This window comes from Falco punctatus (assembly GCF_963210335.1).
Source record: "Falco punctatus genome assembly, chromosome: 9".
NCBI classification, from domain to species: domain Eukaryota; kingdom Metazoa; phylum Chordata; class Aves; order Falconiformes; family Falconidae; genus Falco; species Falco punctatus.
In genome coordinates this window covers 18,817,618-18,835,331 of record NC_137589.1, presented here as the reverse complement: position 1 = coordinate 18,835,331, position 17,714 = coordinate 18,817,618, and the positions used below count along the sequence as shown (strand labels likewise).

Sequence of the window (17,714 nt, the reverse complement as noted above, 5' to 3'; positions counted from 1 at the left end):
AAGTGGCGTCACAGGTGCCGCGCCGCCGTCCCGCCACCGCAACACGCTGCGACGGGCCGAGCTCGTCAACAAAGAGGACGCAGGTGTTAGTGAGAATACAGCTGGTTTAATAATTCCCAGAGCAGCTCGGTATGTTTCCCGTTTATTATACATGGTTGCACAATCTGAGGCTGGTTAAATACAATCAAGTTTTCAAAACCTCTTGGAATCACAACATGCAAGTGACCATGAAAATATTTGGCTTTTTTCACTTTATTCTTTGAATTTCTGAACAGGCACTTACATGAGGAAGTTAAATTTGCTCTCATTCAAAGACAGCCGCGTTAGAAGTATCCCAGCATAAAGTACAGAGTCTTGGTCTGCTTTATCAAAGTGCCACAGTAATAAAACAGTTCTTACAGAAATGTAATTCAATTATTTACTTACTCATAAAGTAAGGTTACCAATGACACTTGCACCGGAGTTGAGAAGTCTTGGTTTAAAGGCCAAGTGAACTACAAGTGCAAGTAGCCTTCCACACAGCAGGCCTCGCCTCACACCCAAGCCACACACCAGGTGACAGAGGACACGCTCAGTTGCAAGCGGGTGAAGGCTAACCCCTTTAAGCTATTTCTTCAAACACTAAATGCATACGAGATGATTAAGACAAATGATCTGCTGCGCCGGACAAGCTTCTAACAGTTTTAAGGCCTGCCTGGCTTCAAAATACCTTTCCAGCAGACCACAAAAAGCTTGTTTGCCCTTGTAGCAGGCCCAGGTGGACTAGGCAGAGGGTGTCCTTTGAGGACGCTGTGCCTCTCCTGCCAGGACAGTGAAGAGACAGACTGTGAAGACAGCGGAAGCATGAAGCCAGGAGGAACCACATAGTTTCATGTATTTGCAAAATAATCAATGTTACCAGCATTTATTTCATCAATAAGGGATAATTATGTTCAAATGCTTTACCCACTCACCACCTGAAAGTGAAATCATGACAACATCCCTACAGTCACTAGTTACTGGGCAACAAACCCCCAAAAGTCAGGAGTGACTCGCATGAAAGGCTTAGAGAAGTATGGCAGAGAAAAATGGGGGAGGGAGGGCAAAGATGCTTCCTAACATTCTTTGCTACTGACAGATTCAAAGCTTCTTAGAAACCTTGGTAAGGTGTCTGAAGGCTCCACAGTTACCATATTCATAGTGCATATACATGCAGTTTGTTAAACCCTGTCTAATGTAGTAATTAGAAGTCTTTAGGACCAGTTCACCATAAACCTCGATTTTTAGTGTGATTTAGTCAGTTGTGTCTTACTGTAGTTTCAAAACAAAACAAATGCAAATAAGCAACATTGGAAAGAAACATGCAATAAACAACATGAGAGAAGGGAAATGCTTTAGTCTACACTGTACAGGTGATCAGCAAAATCAAATATGCCAGCCTACCATGCATGGAAATAACCAGATTTAAGCTTATGCATACCCAAGTGCATATAACATTATCAAATAAAAGTAAATGTGCAGTATAAAATAGTAGCTTAAGAAAGTTCCAGTGTTTGAGAAAGCACTTTATTTTAAATGTATATACATACTTGAATGTTTAACTGAAGAACGCTTTAGTAGTATGGTAAATGCAGCACTGCAAGATGAAGGAAGACAGTCGTAATGGGAATTTTGGCCTTCTTTTCCCACAGGCTGCTGCCACCTTTAACCTGCTGAAGCATTGCAAAGTTTTTCACCTTATACCAGTTCACATTTCAGGTTGCTCAGCAGATGCTTGTGATTCCGGAGATTCAAATCGCTGGTGAAAGTTTGTCCGTTGTTTCCTCAGCTTCTCAGGAGCTTTTCTCCATAAAATTATTTCCTGTTTGAGGAATAAAACACTTTTGAAACCACCATGTACCATTAAACCAGCAGCATCAAGTATCTGAAGTTCCTGATAGACAAAGACTTTTGGAAAAAGAAGGAAAAATCCCACACCACAAAAAACTCTGCACCTCCTCCCATTACTTACAGAACAGTGCAGTACACATGGAAAGTAACAGAAAGATGAAAATTAAGTCTACGCTTAGTTAAAGTCTAATTTAGTCACCTTTACCAACCTTGACCAGTCACCTCTTCCTAAACAACTCTACTCCCAACTTTGATAGTATTAAAGGGTTCAAGAACAACTTCTTCCTCCTTTTCTCAAAATCCAAAGCCCATCATAGCCACTGTATGTTCCATTTGCCTTTTGTTTTCCTTAATTATACTGCCTTGTCTATTCTTCAAAGGGAAGATTCTCATCTAATCCACACAGCTTGATTTCAGTGAGCCTTTTTGCTATTCCTTTCCTCAGCATGACTTCAACTTTTGTTTTTGGCCAAACGCCTTAGACCTTATTACAGTTCTGCAATTCTGAACCTAACTGAACCTGGGCTAATGCTGGGAGGGGAAATTATCTGCAAAAGAAAGCAAGCAAGCAAATGCACCTGTAGCTCATTTTACACACAAAGCATTTTGCCTGGATATTCACAATGCAAGGTTGTTTATGGCACTGAGGTCCTATCCTTGCTGAAACAGTATCCATCAAATCCCTTGGCTCCTTTTTGCAAGCTAACATTTTCTATACAGCTTCCAATACACTTGCCAGCAGAAATGCTTATGCCATACATGAAGCACAGGTGGCTTCTAACATGCCAAACATTCAAAGCAGCATGTACAACAGCCTAGGTAATTCTGCAACAAGATTCCTATAAACCATACCTGCTGTTTGAAGTATCGTCTGTCTTCCTCATCCACAAGCACTAGATTTAAGAAGTACCTCACGGAAAATTTTTTGTTCACATCCCTCATTGTTGGAGTTGGGTCATAGCCTGCTAAGAACAGTCTTATAGGAATTGATTCACCTTAAGAAAAGAAAGTTTCAATTAGTTCCTTAAAACTGAATGGCATTAATGTAGGTTCAGAAGACATGCAAAATAAAGGCAATTTCCCAAGCAGTGTCTGCATCCTTTCCTTGGTTAAAGGAAAAAAAACAACAAAAATACACCAAACAAAACACCACCACCACCACAAAACATCACCAACATAACACTGAGCTCACAGGCAAGTGTGATATCAAGAGTGGGAACACTTCCTCAGTGGAAGCATGGTAGCCAGGCAAGACAAAAGGATCTTGAAATCTCTAGAGCTAGTCTACACCATGGAGTCAGGTTTGAGGCAAAGAGATAAAAGCATTGGTTGTAACATTTCCAGTGGTAAATAAGGGTAAGATTTACCAAGTGAAATTCCCCAAGTCAATAAAAATGCCTGCTTCAAATAGGAAAATCCACTATCATTTCAGCCACCTAAGACTAAGTGGTTTTGCCAAGAAAAATTTATACACATAATCTCTTCTCCTCCAGACTTTTTTTTAATACAATTTTAACTCAAAGTGCTTACCCTTTAAAACAAGCACAGTTATTTACCTTTAACTGGTGCACCATCCATGATTTCATACTTTGCAATGGTTTCAGTCTCTGTTGTGGTACTGGGTCCTGGTGAAACAAGTTTTCACTGTGAGAACACACACTGCAATTTTAAACATTTACAAAGCTTTATCATAGCAATTTCTACTCTGCAGAATTTAAATTACGCAACACTGAAATTTCTGCCTTTGTCTTGCATACGAGTTACACACAGCTAAAGCAAGACAAACCCTCTCTGAGGCAGAGCATCTATTTCTTAGTCTCTCCTTCCCATGCCGACACAGAAGAGTCAGCAGTGCTTCAAAGGAGCCCTGGGTATGCAGGCTTTAAATAAGGGACAAGCATGGCAGGGTAGGACTTGTGAAACCCTTCTATTTGGTGGGCTGTGCCAGCAATTCACACTGCTGTGCCATGATCAGACTAGAAACCTAAAGGGTTATCACCCAACCCAAGGGTCACCTTTCTCCAGGGCCTAGGATGAAGAAACCAGAGTCCCTAATTTAGCCACAAAAGCCAATAATAAAGCAGAGCTTTCTGCCATTCCTCTATTGCTACGGCAGCTTTCTCATTACCCACACAAGCAACTCACTAGGGGCCCAGCCACTGGGGAATGAAGTCACGAGCCACACACAGCCTCTTACTGCCTTCCTAGTTCCAGGCTGTTTCTGCTTCAAAGCCTCTTGATATTTCCATCCTATCAGTTTGAGGCTGACTGAAATTTCTAGAACATGAGACATTCATGCTAACCTTTACCAAGCTCATTTTACCAGCTAATCTCTGCTGAGACAAGAGGATCTTCAGGATGCATTTTACACCTTTTCCTTTGTTCATTATCAAGGCTGATTAAGCTGCTGCATATTTATGCCCAAGTTCCATTTACAAGGGTTTGCATTTGTGAAGCTAGCCTAACAGTTACAATCCCAGAACAATGCTACAGACCAACAATGTTGCTAAGTATGATTACCAAAGCATGAAATTTAAACAGCCGTCAAACACCAGTGAGAAAGAAGCACATGGAACACTAGTTTAGCCAAAGCTGCACTCTCTGGGTTTGCAAAAGGCTCAACCAGCACACAAGCTGCCATTTCTCTTGGACTTTGCTTCTCTTACCAATTCCAGTAATCTCCTTTTTGATCAGCTGCAACTCCATATGCTGAATTTTTATTCTCACTAAGAGGAAATAAATTTTTCCAACAATCACATCCTTTAAGTGATACCTTTAAAGGAACAGAACAGGTGTTTTCATTAAAGAAACACAGCTTTTACACCTTCTTGAGTACAAATTATACAGGCAGTTACCTTATCTGCCTGTTGACTACTTGGACGTTACTTCCCCACTAAGCTAAGCACATCAGCCAGACCCGTACAATTAGCACCCTTCCATCATCACAGTATTAGTAAAGGAAGTACTATAGTTATAATAAAAAAGCTTAAATGCAGAAATCAAGCCTTAGATATTTGCTAGTGCCCTTCCTATTAGTACTAAAGGCAGAATAGATAAGTATTCCTCAAAAAAGGCCACCCACTGTATAATTAGTAACCAAACAGCCCAACACAATACTCATTGAACATGTTGCTTTACATTTTAAGACTCCAGATGCCAAGGTTGTTCATCAAATATTATGTACTCTGCCCTTTTTCCTGATATATTTACCAGAATATGGTTTATTCTAAGTGACACTTACTTTGACTTATTGTATTCAAACTCTATATGAAGACAGTCTTCAATGCCTACTTCCATTTTAATGGAGTTGTTTACATCTGGGTACGTAGCAAGCTGGTGAACAATCAGATCATATTCTTTCACCAAGTCTGACAGCCGTCTCACTATTGTCACTTTCAGAAAATACCTAGGAAGGAAGCCACCAAGTTAACCCTAATTATTCAGAATAGCCTAAGTAAAAGCCCTTATGTTCTGAAGTACAGGTATTCTTTGAAAGACAAGAGTACATTCTCATAAGATTAAGCAGAAAAGAGTAAGACACCAAAATACAAGACAAAACACACAGATAGAAGTGTGGGGGCATTTTGTTTGGTTGCGGTTTGTTTTGGGGTTTTCTTTTTTAAAGGAGAGACATGGACTATCTTCCCTCGATTGAACTAAAAGAATTTTAGCTACACAAACAACACTGAGCAATTCCAAACAAAGTAGAAAATCCCGATCTCTAAATAATACAATCTCAACAACTCAAATCAAGGCACACTAGCTACCAGCTGTTACACATCTGATTTGAATTCCAAAAGGAGGAAGATGGGGGAGCAGGCAGCAAAATTGCTAAATTATGTATTTTCTGCAGGGGAGGAGAAGGCTTCAGAGTTACAAACCTCAGTCTGACGTTGGCACCAATGTAGGATTCATATGGCTTTTCAACCTGCATGAATTCAAAGTCATAGCTTCTGCTTTGGGTCAGTTCTCCAGGTAAGGCCAGTTCTTTCACCAAGTTTACGAATTCATGGGTGTTGCTTTTGTCATTGAAGAGTTCTAAAGTTGAAGAAGTTAAAGGAAAACATATTTCAGTGTTTATTTTTAGAAAACAAAACTACCTCTAATTCAGCAGGAGCAGGTGGGAGAGGACAACAGAAGCAAATAATTTGATTTAAGTTACATCTATTTGACCAATTGTTTTATCCAGTCTGTCAAAGTTATCTTCAGTTTCAGTAACATAGAAAGCATTCCTAAAGAGCTAACTGCAACAAACAGAACACATATTTGAAGCTTCACTAGTACAGCATCTTTTTTTAATGACAGTTTAGTTAGCCTTAATAAGTACTTCTTGCCTTGCATTTTCCGTAATTACCATTGCCTGATTTTGGCTTCCAGCATTTATTGCTGAAGGGACAAAATCCTTTAAGCAACATCAAGACTGGCTCATTCAGAACAGGCCAGTGATCCCAGCTGGTCTCCCACAAATTAACAACACATATCAAATGGCTTATTATTACTACTCATCTACAATCAAATGGCTTATTACAATCACTGGTCTAAGTCAGTGATTTGGAAACAAGTCCTCAACACATAAGCATAGACACAGCAGTTTCACAGCAACAGCATCTCCTGTCCCCAGAGTGGTGTCACTATTATTCATCCCTAAATACATGTCATGCAATTCTCACCAAGATAAAAACTTAGGAAGTCAGGAAAAATTAACATTACCATAAAAAAATTCGAACACTTCTGTACATAAAACCAAGCTTCTCTACAATTCACAACTGAAAATATCAGTTACAGTTGATTTTACACAGACTGAAGCTTTTCAGAAGAGAACAGAACAACTAAACACACCAACTCCACAGTTTATCATTGCCAGTTTGGTAGAAACTGATGCTAACTAGTAATTGCTTGTTTTCTAATACGACTACAAAAATACAGAAGTACTTTGTTTGTTATGACAAGCATTTATACAATACAAAATTTACTGTTGCATATCCAATACTTTTTGTGCCAGTCAGAAAAGTTGGAGTCTGAAGGGTCGGTTTAGAATAAGTCTTTAACATGCAGCTGGAACTAGTTTCCAAGCACAGAGACAGATGGCACTACTGGAATGCTTTTCGTATTACAATATTAAAACCTGAAAGAATACAAGAAAACATGGACAAGTGCAAAAAGCAGCAACTTAAAGCACTTCTGCTTAACTCTGAAGACTTCTAAACAGTAGCACAACAGAAAAAGCCCCAGAAACACTATATCAAATTAAAGTCATTCAGAGAATAAAATTTATACATCAGAGTAGGCGAAGAACAGCCTGTACAGCTATTAAAAGACAACAGACTAAATTAAACTGACATACCTGAGCTCTTATTTTTTTCTCCCCATCTCTAAATGCCTCAAATGCATCACACTGCTGTTTTATTCTGGAGGTTTGCTTTTACAACCCCACTGATCAAAACCTCAGAGAATAAAGCCACAGGTGTCAGTACTCAGCCATATCTGCTCATAACATTTCAGACACAGGGTAGCCGAGCCTATGACTGATCAGAAACAGAGGATTTGTGAAATTCCAAAGTTGATTGTACGAGGCTGAAACTTGAAGAACTACTTCCAAGGGGGACAATAATGCAAACAGCCCTCTAACAGACAGGGAAGAAATTTTAGCATCAGCCTAAGGATGCAGAGAGATTACCTTGACAGGTAAGAAGTTAGATGTGATCAAGACTCTTCACAGTTCAAATCTGACCAGCCTTAGATACAGTTATAAGAAAATTACATTTGTAATATCAATACCATATTATCTTGCTAAAAAGCACAGAAAACCTCTGAAGCACGAATACTGGTTTATTTTAACAGCGTAAGGCTAGGTTTTAGAAAACCAACAACCATAGAATTTTTAGAAGTATTTTGCTATGGGCTGCCCCATCATTTCTTTTCTATGCCTCTTTTCTTTCAGAGCCAGAATTAAAGACCACAAGTTCAGTTTTCAGAAATCTCTAGTGATTCAAGCTTTTAACAGGTCTGAGGCAGACTAAATACTCACCATCCCAGTTCTCCTTTATATGTACATAACTTCCCTCCCAATGACCTCTGACTAGCACAAATCAGTACATCACTTGCATTAAAATAAGGAGGATACAATCTTCCTTTGGCACTTATCATCCACTAATCCAATCAGGTAGCAATGTTTGAGCCAAAATGCTGACAGTCACAAGCGCCAGGTTCCATAAACCACAGGCACCTAACTTTATAGCTTTAACTTAAATAGCTTAAACTCACCAATTTGTCCTACAAATTCAATTCTAATTCCTTGGTGCTCTAGTCTCTTCCCATGTTTAAAGGAGATGTTCACCTATCAAGGCAAAAAAAAAATTAATTTTTTCAACACTTTCACTTTAATACAAGATCTCAGTAAAAAAGAAAACATATTACTACATGCCTATGAAAACTGAGACCTCTTCTCAAAAGCACTACCCAAGCTTGAAAGCAACCAAATCAAACAGCTGATTACAAAATTAAGCATTACCAAAGCACCACTAAAGCGTTTAAGAAAAATCTAATAATCTGTGAGGCTGAATTAATAACCAAGTTGAAACAAAATTTTGAGTCCCAAAATTAAGAATCCAAGCCAGAGCTTAAGCAGAGTTCACATAAGCCAGTCGCGACCCTCTCACCATCTCTGAAGGCAGAGAGCTTCAAAGCATCTTCTGACAGTCCAAAAAAGGACTGCCATGAGAGGTGTTCCTTTGGAATCAACCAAACTTAAGTCCCTTCCTCAGCAGATAGCTAAGTACTGCTGTTAGAGAAGTCAATGCAAAGTAACAGATAATGAAACCTACTATCAAGACCTTCATTTGTGAATTTGATTCTCACAAACAGACCTCACAACAAGAGATTCCATAAGGTTACTTCCTATGAAAATATGTAAATATTAAGCATACGTAATGCTTTATTATGAGGCAGTGATGACAGGAGCAATTCCTGTACATCGTTGACATCAGAATAGGAACAATCCATCTTTGTGGTGAAAAGAAGAGAGGTAGAGGGAAGTTGTCCAATAAATTACTGGTCTTCCAGACCTCCTCATCCCACTGTGCATCCCACCAAAACTCATCAGGTACCTCTCAGATGTTGCCGATACCAGTGAGAAGCACTCAGGCCAGTGAGCATACAAAAGCTAGTTCTCACAGTTTCCTGAGTTTGAGGCTCACCTTCTGGTATTTTCATGTCACTGACAGGATCTTTCTAGAGGACCAAGATCTTAGCATGGGAAGATATCTTAAGAACAGGAAGATGTCCAGTAACAACAGGACCGTGAAGATCAAAGCAGGTATTTAGAAGTCAATCTCAGAACCCAATACCTGGCTCAAGTGTTTTGGAAGAAAAGTGAATCATAACAGAAGTATTCAGAGAGGAAGAACAGCTCTAGTAAAATCAGACAGCAAGGAGTTCCTAGGTGCAATACAGATAGTATAGAAATCCTTCTGGTAGTAAGAATTTTATTCCCCCGCCCCCCAAGAAAAACTCTTGTTGACTCAGCAGCCAGCTGAACTTCATATGTTGCTCCTCTGACGCAATCCCAGAAACCACTTCAGGGCATAAAACACAAGGCTTAGCTTCAGGCATGCAAAGCAGGTCACCAGCCAACAATTACTGTTACACATGCTGGGCTGTGGATTTTGGAGTTCAAGAAGGGAAAGCTGGGGGATCCAGTTTGGAACAGCTTTCTTGTCGGAAACAAGAACAGGATTGCACGTGGTTGCACAAAAAGCCTATTCATAAATACAAGATGACCAGAAACAAGCAGCTACTAATCAAAACATTCAGGTTTATCAGTTGCCTGAATGACTAAGGTTAAGACAACCATATATAGGAAAAGCATTTCCTTTGAATAACAACACAAGCTGAAATTGCAGCTCTTGCTTATATCAGTTTTTTATTTAGCTTCCTACACACATCTGCATGCCAGAATCAGTGCAGTAATTAATAGTCACTTGAAATAAAAGCATTACCTTTCCCGAAACGGATTCTCCATCATAGAAGAGAAAATGCTTTTCTACTTTACCATCTTCTGTTTTGATTTCTGCTGGTTTTCGTGTTTCAGCATCATTAAGAATAACATCAATCTCGCAAACAGGAACAAAAAGGCCTCCAAGAAAACTCTGGAATAACAAAATTAACATAAATTACTACACAGTGGACACACCATTTTTATATGTGGTATCTACTTGCAGCTGTACACTATACACTGGGGAAAAACACCTGTACTCCCATGAAGTTACAAAGCCATTATGTATTAGAGACCGAAGAAAGAGCAAAGAAAAAAGACAGCTGTTCATCTAGCAAATAATTGAAATCAGGTCAGTAAGAAGCAGCAACAGCTCTTAAAAATATGATGTTTATTAAAAAGTACACAGCATAATTACCATTATTACTGCTACGCTACAATACAATACCACCAAGTATTTAGAACATTAGCTTTGCAAGCACAACTTTGGTTTCTATCACTGCAAAGTTTCCAATCCCTGGTTTCACTTAAACAATATTTCTGACAAATTTATTCCATCTAGGTTAGGATTCAAGATATTACACGTACCAAAGAATTGCTTATTATTGCTTACACCCACTATAACTTACCCCATAAACAGCAGTAACAAGGATGATCAGAAGTAAAAGGAGTAACAAAGCAGGGTGAAAAGAAACAACAGGGGATATAATACAAGGCATCCTCATGGTTGGTGAAGGGGAACAGGGACTTTTATTTGCTCTCTACTCCTGCAACTCATAGTCCTCTTAGCAAACAAAGAGAGCTCTAGCAGGTTCAAGAGGCAGCAGTTCTTCATACAATCTACCTTAGCTACACAACTCTACCATCAGATAGAGTGGATGTTACAAGTTTACCTGTAATACTGCTCCAGGCACCAATCCATTATGAGCATCAAATGCCTGTCCTCACCTTACAACATTCCCTAGGCACGAACTTTTGACTGGCACCAAACACAAGAAACTAGGAGAGATCATCCTTTGACCTTCCACAAACATTTCTTACAAGAATCTGCAAAACATATTAGTGGCTCTGTAGGAAACCTTACAGGGTTATCACAAAAGCCAATGTTTCCTCCTAAGACTTAGGCACTAACCTGCTTTGATGTATCAAAGCAGAAACCACTAATTCAATGCGATTTTTGGTTCTTTTGGAGAAATTACACTGTGTTTGCAACAACAGCATCCATTCAACTACATTAATGTGGTACACATGAAACACATTCTCACTTTACCAATTTAGTATCAAAACCTGAGTAAGAACACATTGCAAGACATTCTGGGGACCTGAAGTTTGAAATGTAACATTAATCACAGAAGGTCTGGAAGAAAGTTTGATCTGAACGCTACTGCTTCACAGTAGCAACTCTTGAGTGACTTTTTGCTTACCTCTACAAGGCAAGCACAGTGTGAGCCTGAGCCATAAAACAGCAATTCACACAAGACTAAACTGACTTTGTACTTACCCAGATAGCAAGCAGCCCTAGTCCAATCCACAAAGATGCATATAACTAACTGAAACCTAGTTATACCTGCTTCACATTCTCAGAGGAAAACAGAAGCAGATGACTAACAAGGCAGTCAAATATAAGATTGAAGTCTCTGCCAAGCATATATTCACATTAACTGCTGAAACAAGAATTTGTTTGTTTGGTTTTTAGTGACTGTACACTACAACCATTCTTGATTTTCGGCTCCTGGGGAGTGGGGAAGAGAGAAAGAAGAAAGTCTAAAGACTTGGAATTCTTGTTGAAACTATTTAAAACTGTTACAGAAGTTACTTTCGAGCATGCCTGTATTTTTTCCTTAGAAACTGTACTTGTTTTCCAGAATGGCGTTATACTTTCCCCACCACCCCCCAAACTAGGAAGCACGTTTCCTTTAAGCAAACATTATACAAGATGCTCTCACAGCGCCTTCCAAATTATGAAACTGTACCATCATTTATAAGTCAGCCAGACCTAACATTGGTAACACATGGCTTCTTAAGACACTGCATGAGTATTTCAACTGTACCCCTTCGAGACTAGCCATGAGCTCATCCAAAGACAACAAGAACATATGGAATAAAGAAATAAACAGCTGGTATGTCCTCCAGTTGCTACTGAAGACACTGCTGTGGGGAAGCTATGCAAAACAAGAAGTATTTTAAGAAACCATCATATGGCTTATATTACAGCTTAAAAAATTAAGACAGAGAGCTAGGGCCTTCAGAAGCTGGCCAAACGCTAGGCTACATTCCTGATTTCGTGCAAAAGACAGACGCTGAAGATTTTGCTACATCAGGATGAAAATCAATCTGCATTCCGTCCTTATGTGTTATAGCCGTACTAAAGGACTCGCAGGACTCCCAGCAGCTGATAAATGGTGCAGAAATCCCAGCCTCAGCTTCAGACAGAGCCCTGAAAAGCTTCTTCGTATCCAACAGAGATAGAGACACATTAAGGAATCCACACGCTTCAGAAACCTGAAGTGCATTGATCTAGCTGATCCTTTAAAAGACTTGTTTTGGGTTTTTTTTAACCTACCCAGGACAGCACACCGAGCACTGTGCTTAGGCCGAGGCTGCTGAGCACAAAGCGGCCGCTGTCCCACAGCCCCGAAGGGCTGGTTACCCCTCACCGCAAGCCTCACCCGCGTGCCCGGGATTGTCACACGCACTGTCCCCAACGCCTCCCCGGCGGCAGCTGTGTAGGAAATCATGGACGCAGAGTTTCGTGACAAAACCGCGTACTGGGGAAGGCAGGCGCGGAGGGGGAAGCAGCAGGGCACATCCCCAGCCTCCACCCGTAAATTATACCAACCGCTCACCCACCCCGGGCATTCGTTTATCGCCATCTCGGCCCCTGGGGCTTTGCCCGCGGCCCGCCCCCCCAGGCCCGTACCGCCTCGCCGTCCTCCCCGGGGACCCTCCGGCGGGGGGCGGCCCCGGCCCGGCGCGACTCGGGGCGAGGCGGGCGGCGGCGGCAGCGCGGCCGCATGACGCAGGCCGGGCAGGGGGCGGCCAGGCCGGCGGGCGGGGTGGGGGGTGGGCAGCGGGCGCTCGGCGGCCGGGCCGGGGGCGAGGGGAGGGACTACCGGGGGCGAACCGCGCCGGGCGGGGCGGCTCTCCTCAGGCACGGCACGGCGCCACAGGTGGGGAGGGAGGGAAGGAGGGAGGGAGGGAGGCAGGCACAGCCCAGCCCAGCCCGGCCCGGAGCGGCCCGAGCCACCGCCTCAAGCGGGGGGTGCGCGGAGCGGCGGTTGGCGGGTAACGGCCCGCGTAACGGCGCGGGTAACGGCCCGCGTAAGGGCCGCCCCGGCCGCACTCACCATGGTGCGTGCCCCTCCGCGGCCGACTCCCGCCCCGCGCGCCACCAGCACCAGCCGCCCCGGCCCGCGCCCTTGTCATGTGACCTTACAGCCCGCCACGCCACGCCCCCCGCCGCACGTGACCGCCCCCCCCTCCACCTTCCCGTCGCCGCCGCCGACCGCTTCATGCCCGCCGAGGGCCGGCCGGGGGGCGGGCGGGGTCGAAGCGGGGGGGAGGGAGGTGGCAGCGCATGCGCGACGCGGCGGGAGGGCGCCGCCTAGCGGGCGGGAGGCGGCAGCGCCGCGGGCGGGCGGGAGCGGTGCCGTCCGGCGAGCGCCTTTGCGGGGTTCAGGCGCTCGGGCGGGGTTTGCGTGACCCGCCGGGGCTCCCGCCACGCAGCGGTTTGTAACTTACTACCCCCGGTACCATCCACAAAGGTCGGGCAGGGCCCCAAAACCCACGCTCCCCGCGGTGGGATGGCCGCCCCACCTGCTGAAACCAAAGAGCGCGTTCAGCCCGAACAAAGATTTTTGGGGCGAGTAGAAGCAACAGAGATCTCAAAGCAAAGTTTTTTATTGATTTGGAGCTGCTGTAAAACCGCTCCATGGCCGTTGCGCCGGGTGAGGCGGGGGGGCGGCACGGGGGGCCGATGCCTCCAACCCTACAGCAGCAAATCCTCCTCCGTCAGCTTCTGCTGCAGCTCGCTGCCTCGCGGGCCCGCTGGGAACACCGGCAGCTTCCTCGTGGAGACACTGTCACCGTCCCCGAGCCCCGACCCAGAGGCTGGCTCCGGTTCCCTCATGTCATCGGACCCAGAGCCGGACTCCGGCCCCGACAAAGGGAACAAGCCGTGCAGGTCCTGGTATTGCGCCATCCTGAAACACAGAGTGGCAGCTCGTTTATTCCAAAAATGTGTTACTTTGTTTATTCTCTCTTAACGCACCGAAGCTTCGTGTTGCCCTGTGCGGGTGAGCCGCGCTGTGGCAGGGCTGTCACGGCAGGGATACTGCGTGTTTTGGGTGCCGACATTCAGTGCGCGTTCCGTAACGGACTTACAGGGACATGTCTGCTATGGGAGGAAGGATCCTGTTGGCTCCACCGGTGGGCACGTAGAACCAGGGGCCCTCCTCCTCGATGCAGTTAGCAGACCAGGCGTCGGGGCGGCATCTCACCCTCTTGTACCGTGCCTTCTGCAGCGGAGCACCTGGTTGAATCAGCTGTGCGTTATTCACCGGGAACAGGACGTTATTCACCAGGACCTATTAACTTTATGAGCACCTAGTAAAGCTTAAAGGAGCGGGAGAAAGTCGTTGGCGTCACCCTGACTTCTCAACTGCCTTAAGTTAAATTAACCCTGAAAACTTGTTTTAAATGGCTACTGATACCCTAAGTGACATCTTTGCTATCAGAGGCATCTGGTGCTTCTCACACATGGCACCAGGAAGTCCACAGGAATTAGAAATGGAAGCCCCGTGGGAAACCAGTGCCTCACACCAATGTCACAGCAGGGCTCATCCCTGGCTCAAGGCATGGCACGTCCGTGGGAGACCTGTGGGCTCTGCCACCTGCAGCTGTCCCCAAAGCTGGTGGAGGTATCTCAAGATCTCCTGGGGACAAGCCACCCCATGGAGAGCTGTCTCCAGCGCCCTCCCTTCCTCTGTTGGCCTCAGCAAGGGTCAGAGCCAGCTCCGCTTTGGCTTTGTGTGCCTCAGCACAGCCCCTCTGAGTCCAATGGGATGAGTTTTGGTGGGGAGGTCAGAAACCGAAGGTGTGCCAGGAGCCACCTGCCACAGGAGCAGATCTGGGGACTACGCAGGCTCTCAGAGCGTGTCACCGTAGCAAAGACAGTTCAGGCATCTAGACACGACTCGGGGTTTTGCACACCCACGGTTTCAGTGCTGGTGCCCCCCAGGTGCCTGATCAGAGCTGCCGCTGAAAAGCAGGTCTTCAAAAAACACCAAAAGGACAAAATAATGATCATGTAGTAAAGACAAAACCAGTGGCGTTTTGTCCTTCCTCTTGGTCTCATGTAATTAATTTGTTCTGAAGCCTCCTGGCTCATTCTCTCCCTGATGGCATTTCATCTATTTTTTTTCTCAGTTGCTTGGGAATATCTTTCTGTAATTACACTTCTCTATTGGCCTATATATTTCCATAATGTACTAGATGACTTTCAGATACCTCCTACACTCTTCTGTAAGAGAAAAAAGATCTCATGGGTATCATTTCCTGATTCTTTTTCAGCGTATTCCTTTTTCATACATATTTTCTTCTCTTAGCATATTATTAAGAAGGTTTTTAATAATAAGTGGCAAAAAAATAAACAACTGCAGCTGAATAATTTACAAATAAACAATGTACAAGAAGCAGGCCATAATCCCTCAAGATCAGCCTCCAAGTGGTAGATACATAACAAAAGCCCATCACTATCACAGCCTTGGGTTGGGGACAAATTATACTCTACTTGCCTGAAAAGCACTTCTCTCTTACAAGAAACAAATCCACAGAGTAAGTAATCATGAATCAATGTTTCCTTTTAACTGTTTTAGTGCTGCATGTTGCAATGTTCTACCAAAAAAAACGTTCAATTTCCTCATACTCACAACTAGTTTCCTTTCCTGTCCCCTCAAGAAAGTAGACCAACAGAAGTTATGACATGGGAACTGTTAGATACTTCATCAGTAGCTACATAACTGAATAACAGTAGTAACTGGACCACTGTGAAAGGGCTGGTTAAAAAATATATATATTGAAATCTATGAATTGAAAAATGTACACACATACAGCCATGTATTTGATGAAGTATTTTTCTCAGAGGAGCTGGGAAAGGGACACAGAAATGCTCCACTTGCAGAAAGCAACTTTTCTTTTCACTCCCCTTCCAGAAAATGAAATGTTAGAAAAACAGGTTTTCTGAGTACATCTTATTACCCCTAGAAGAAGGTCAGTTTGAAAAATTTGGAGGCTGCCTACTTGGCCTACACCGCATAGCCCAGAAAGAGGATTACCAAGAGAACAACCACCCCGTTTTACCTTGTGCTGTGTATCCCACAAAGAGGATTAAACAAATAGCCAGGAAAATCCTCCTGTTACATCTGATAAGGAGCTGCATTTTGGCCGGCATCCCCCCGCTCGCCACCAGCCTTCACCACAGCTTCACGCTTCAGAAATATCACGGGGCAAGGGGATCAACTTTTAGAAAAGGTTTCCAAAACCTCAAACCCAACCCATAACCTGCGTCACTACTTCCTGATTGACGGGGGTGAGACATGTACAGAAAAGCCCAGCACTCTGACCTCCCAGCCTTCATCACTCAAAAAAAAAAAAAAAAAAAATCCCCACTGCCTTCATCTCCAGTTTTGCCTGAGGAGAAAAGCAAACCCAGGACCAAGCAGCCCGACTGAAGGTGTGTGCTGCCGGCAGCGCGTCGTCCAGGCGTGCATCCCACCCGGTGCCTGCCTGATGCTCAGAGGGCTCCAGGGCATTTGCTGTTTCCTCCAGAGAGAAAAAGCTGCTTTTCATGTCTCCGACTTTCAGGCCGCTGCATTTTCGCGTTGGCACTGGCAGTGATTTTCCCTGCCTCGAGCCCTCAGTCCATCAGGAAGGTTGAGAACCAGTTGCTTGCAGTCAGTGCAAGTTTCACCAACTGGGAAATAATCTTTTTCCACAAAAGCAACTTGCCTCTGGAATCTCATGCCACGGTTGGGTGTTCTTTTTCAAAGCGGGATCTTAAATATTCACGGTAGAAGTGAAAAAATATATTAATTTAGCGAACATATTCTGGTAGAAATGTGTCAGCTCTTTTCTGAAAGGGCACAGAGGATCCACTCAGCCGTATCAGCACCGTGTGGTGCGAGTGTCCCGGGGAGTGTGGCAAAGCATTCGGACAGCATGTGGCTCTGGGAAGAGCCTGTCTGGAAGCCATGAAAGTCCTTACGTAGATAGACACATGGAAGCTGCCTTCCAGCTAGCTCATACCTTTTTCTTGCCTTTCAGTTGTGATTAAACCAGGCTTGATTTCACTTAATAAATTACAAACAACAAGGTTATCGAAGCGGTGGAGGTTTTCCTTAGTCATACCATTAGCTGCTGGATTAACTGAGGCACCGACGTGCGGGCCTAACGTGCTGCCAGCACCTTTGGCAGTGCTGCAGCTGATAGTGTAAGTTCTCTGTGGTAAATCTATTTTTACGCAGTGGAAAGTCCATGGAGGCCACCGGTGGGGATCTGGGCTGAGCGGTGACTTTCTGTGGGGCACGGTGCTCCACCAAAACCCCACAACTAGTGGAAGAGACCCCTGCAGCAGCTCCCCTTTCTGGGCTGGGATTTACCGACGGGCCGATGGACCCAGCTGCACGTTCAGCATCAGTGAGATTTATTATGAACCTCTGCACACAGAGTTTTTTTCTGGCACATAAAGAAAAGGCGCCTCAAACCTTTTGCAGGCACAGAAGGACTCACGTGCAGTGGTTATTCCTATCAGCCTCATTTCTGCTTTGTATTTTTAGCATCAACTCTTTTTTCT

The 17,714-nt window shown here is 44.1% G+C and overlaps 2 protein-coding genes across 2 annotated transcripts; both read right to left on the bottom strand.

Annotated features, from left to right (window-relative positions):
* Positions 1-86: 86 nt before the first annotated feature.
* Positions 87-13,343, bottom strand: VPS26A (VPS26 retromer complex component A). The gene is made up of 9 exons (XM_080401371.1): positions 13,210-13,343; positions 9,867-10,016; positions 8,134-8,206; positions 5,751-5,907; positions 5,111-5,275; positions 4,536-4,642; positions 3,426-3,494; positions 2,722-2,864; positions 87-1,840 (listed from the first exon to the last, which is right to left on the bottom strand). The coding sequence occupies exons 1-9, from the start codon at positions 13,210-13,212 to the stop codon at positions 1,727-1,729; spliced, it is 981 nt and encodes a 326-aa protein (XP_080257497.1). The 5' UTR covers positions 13,213-13,343; the 3' UTR covers positions 87-1,726.
* Positions 13,344-13,746: 403 nt separating this feature from the next.
* SRGN (serglycin) lies at positions 13,747-16,380 on the bottom strand. The gene is made up of 3 exons (XM_080401383.1): positions 16,223-16,380; positions 14,246-14,393; positions 13,747-14,064 (listed from the first exon to the last, which is right to left on the bottom strand). The coding sequence occupies exons 1-3, from the start codon at positions 16,311-16,313 to the stop codon at positions 13,851-13,853; spliced, it is 453 nt and encodes a 150-aa protein (XP_080257509.1). The 5' UTR covers positions 16,314-16,380; the 3' UTR covers positions 13,747-13,850.
* Positions 16,381-17,714: the final 1,334 nt, after the last annotated feature.

What these genes read in the sequence shown, in the direction of transcription:
- SRGN (XM_080401383.1), bottom strand. Translation starts at nt 16,313, where the DNA reads ATGCCGGCCAAAATGCAGCTCCTTATCAGATGTAACAGGAGGATTTTC. An exon ending in TGTGGGATACACAGCACAAG is followed by an intron (nt 14,394 to 16,222) that starts GTAAAACGGGGT and finishes TGATTCAACCAG; the next exon opens with GTGCTCCGCTGCAGAAGGCA. An exon ending in CCCATAGCAGACATGTCCCT is followed by an intron (nt 14,065 to 14,245) that starts GTAAGTCCGTTA and finishes TCTGTGTTTCAG; the next exon opens with GATGGCGCAATACCAGGACC.
- VPS26A (XM_080401371.1), bottom strand. An exon ending in TGAATTTGTAGGACAAATTG is followed by an intron (nt 5,908 to 8,133) that starts GTGAGTTTAAGC and finishes CTTCAACTTTAG; the next exon opens with AACTCTTCAATGACAAAAGC. An exon ending in GGTGCCAACGTCAGACTGAG is followed by an intron (nt 5,276 to 5,750) that starts GTTTGTAACTCT and finishes CTTCCTTCCTAG; the next exon opens with GTATTTTCTGAAAGTGACAA.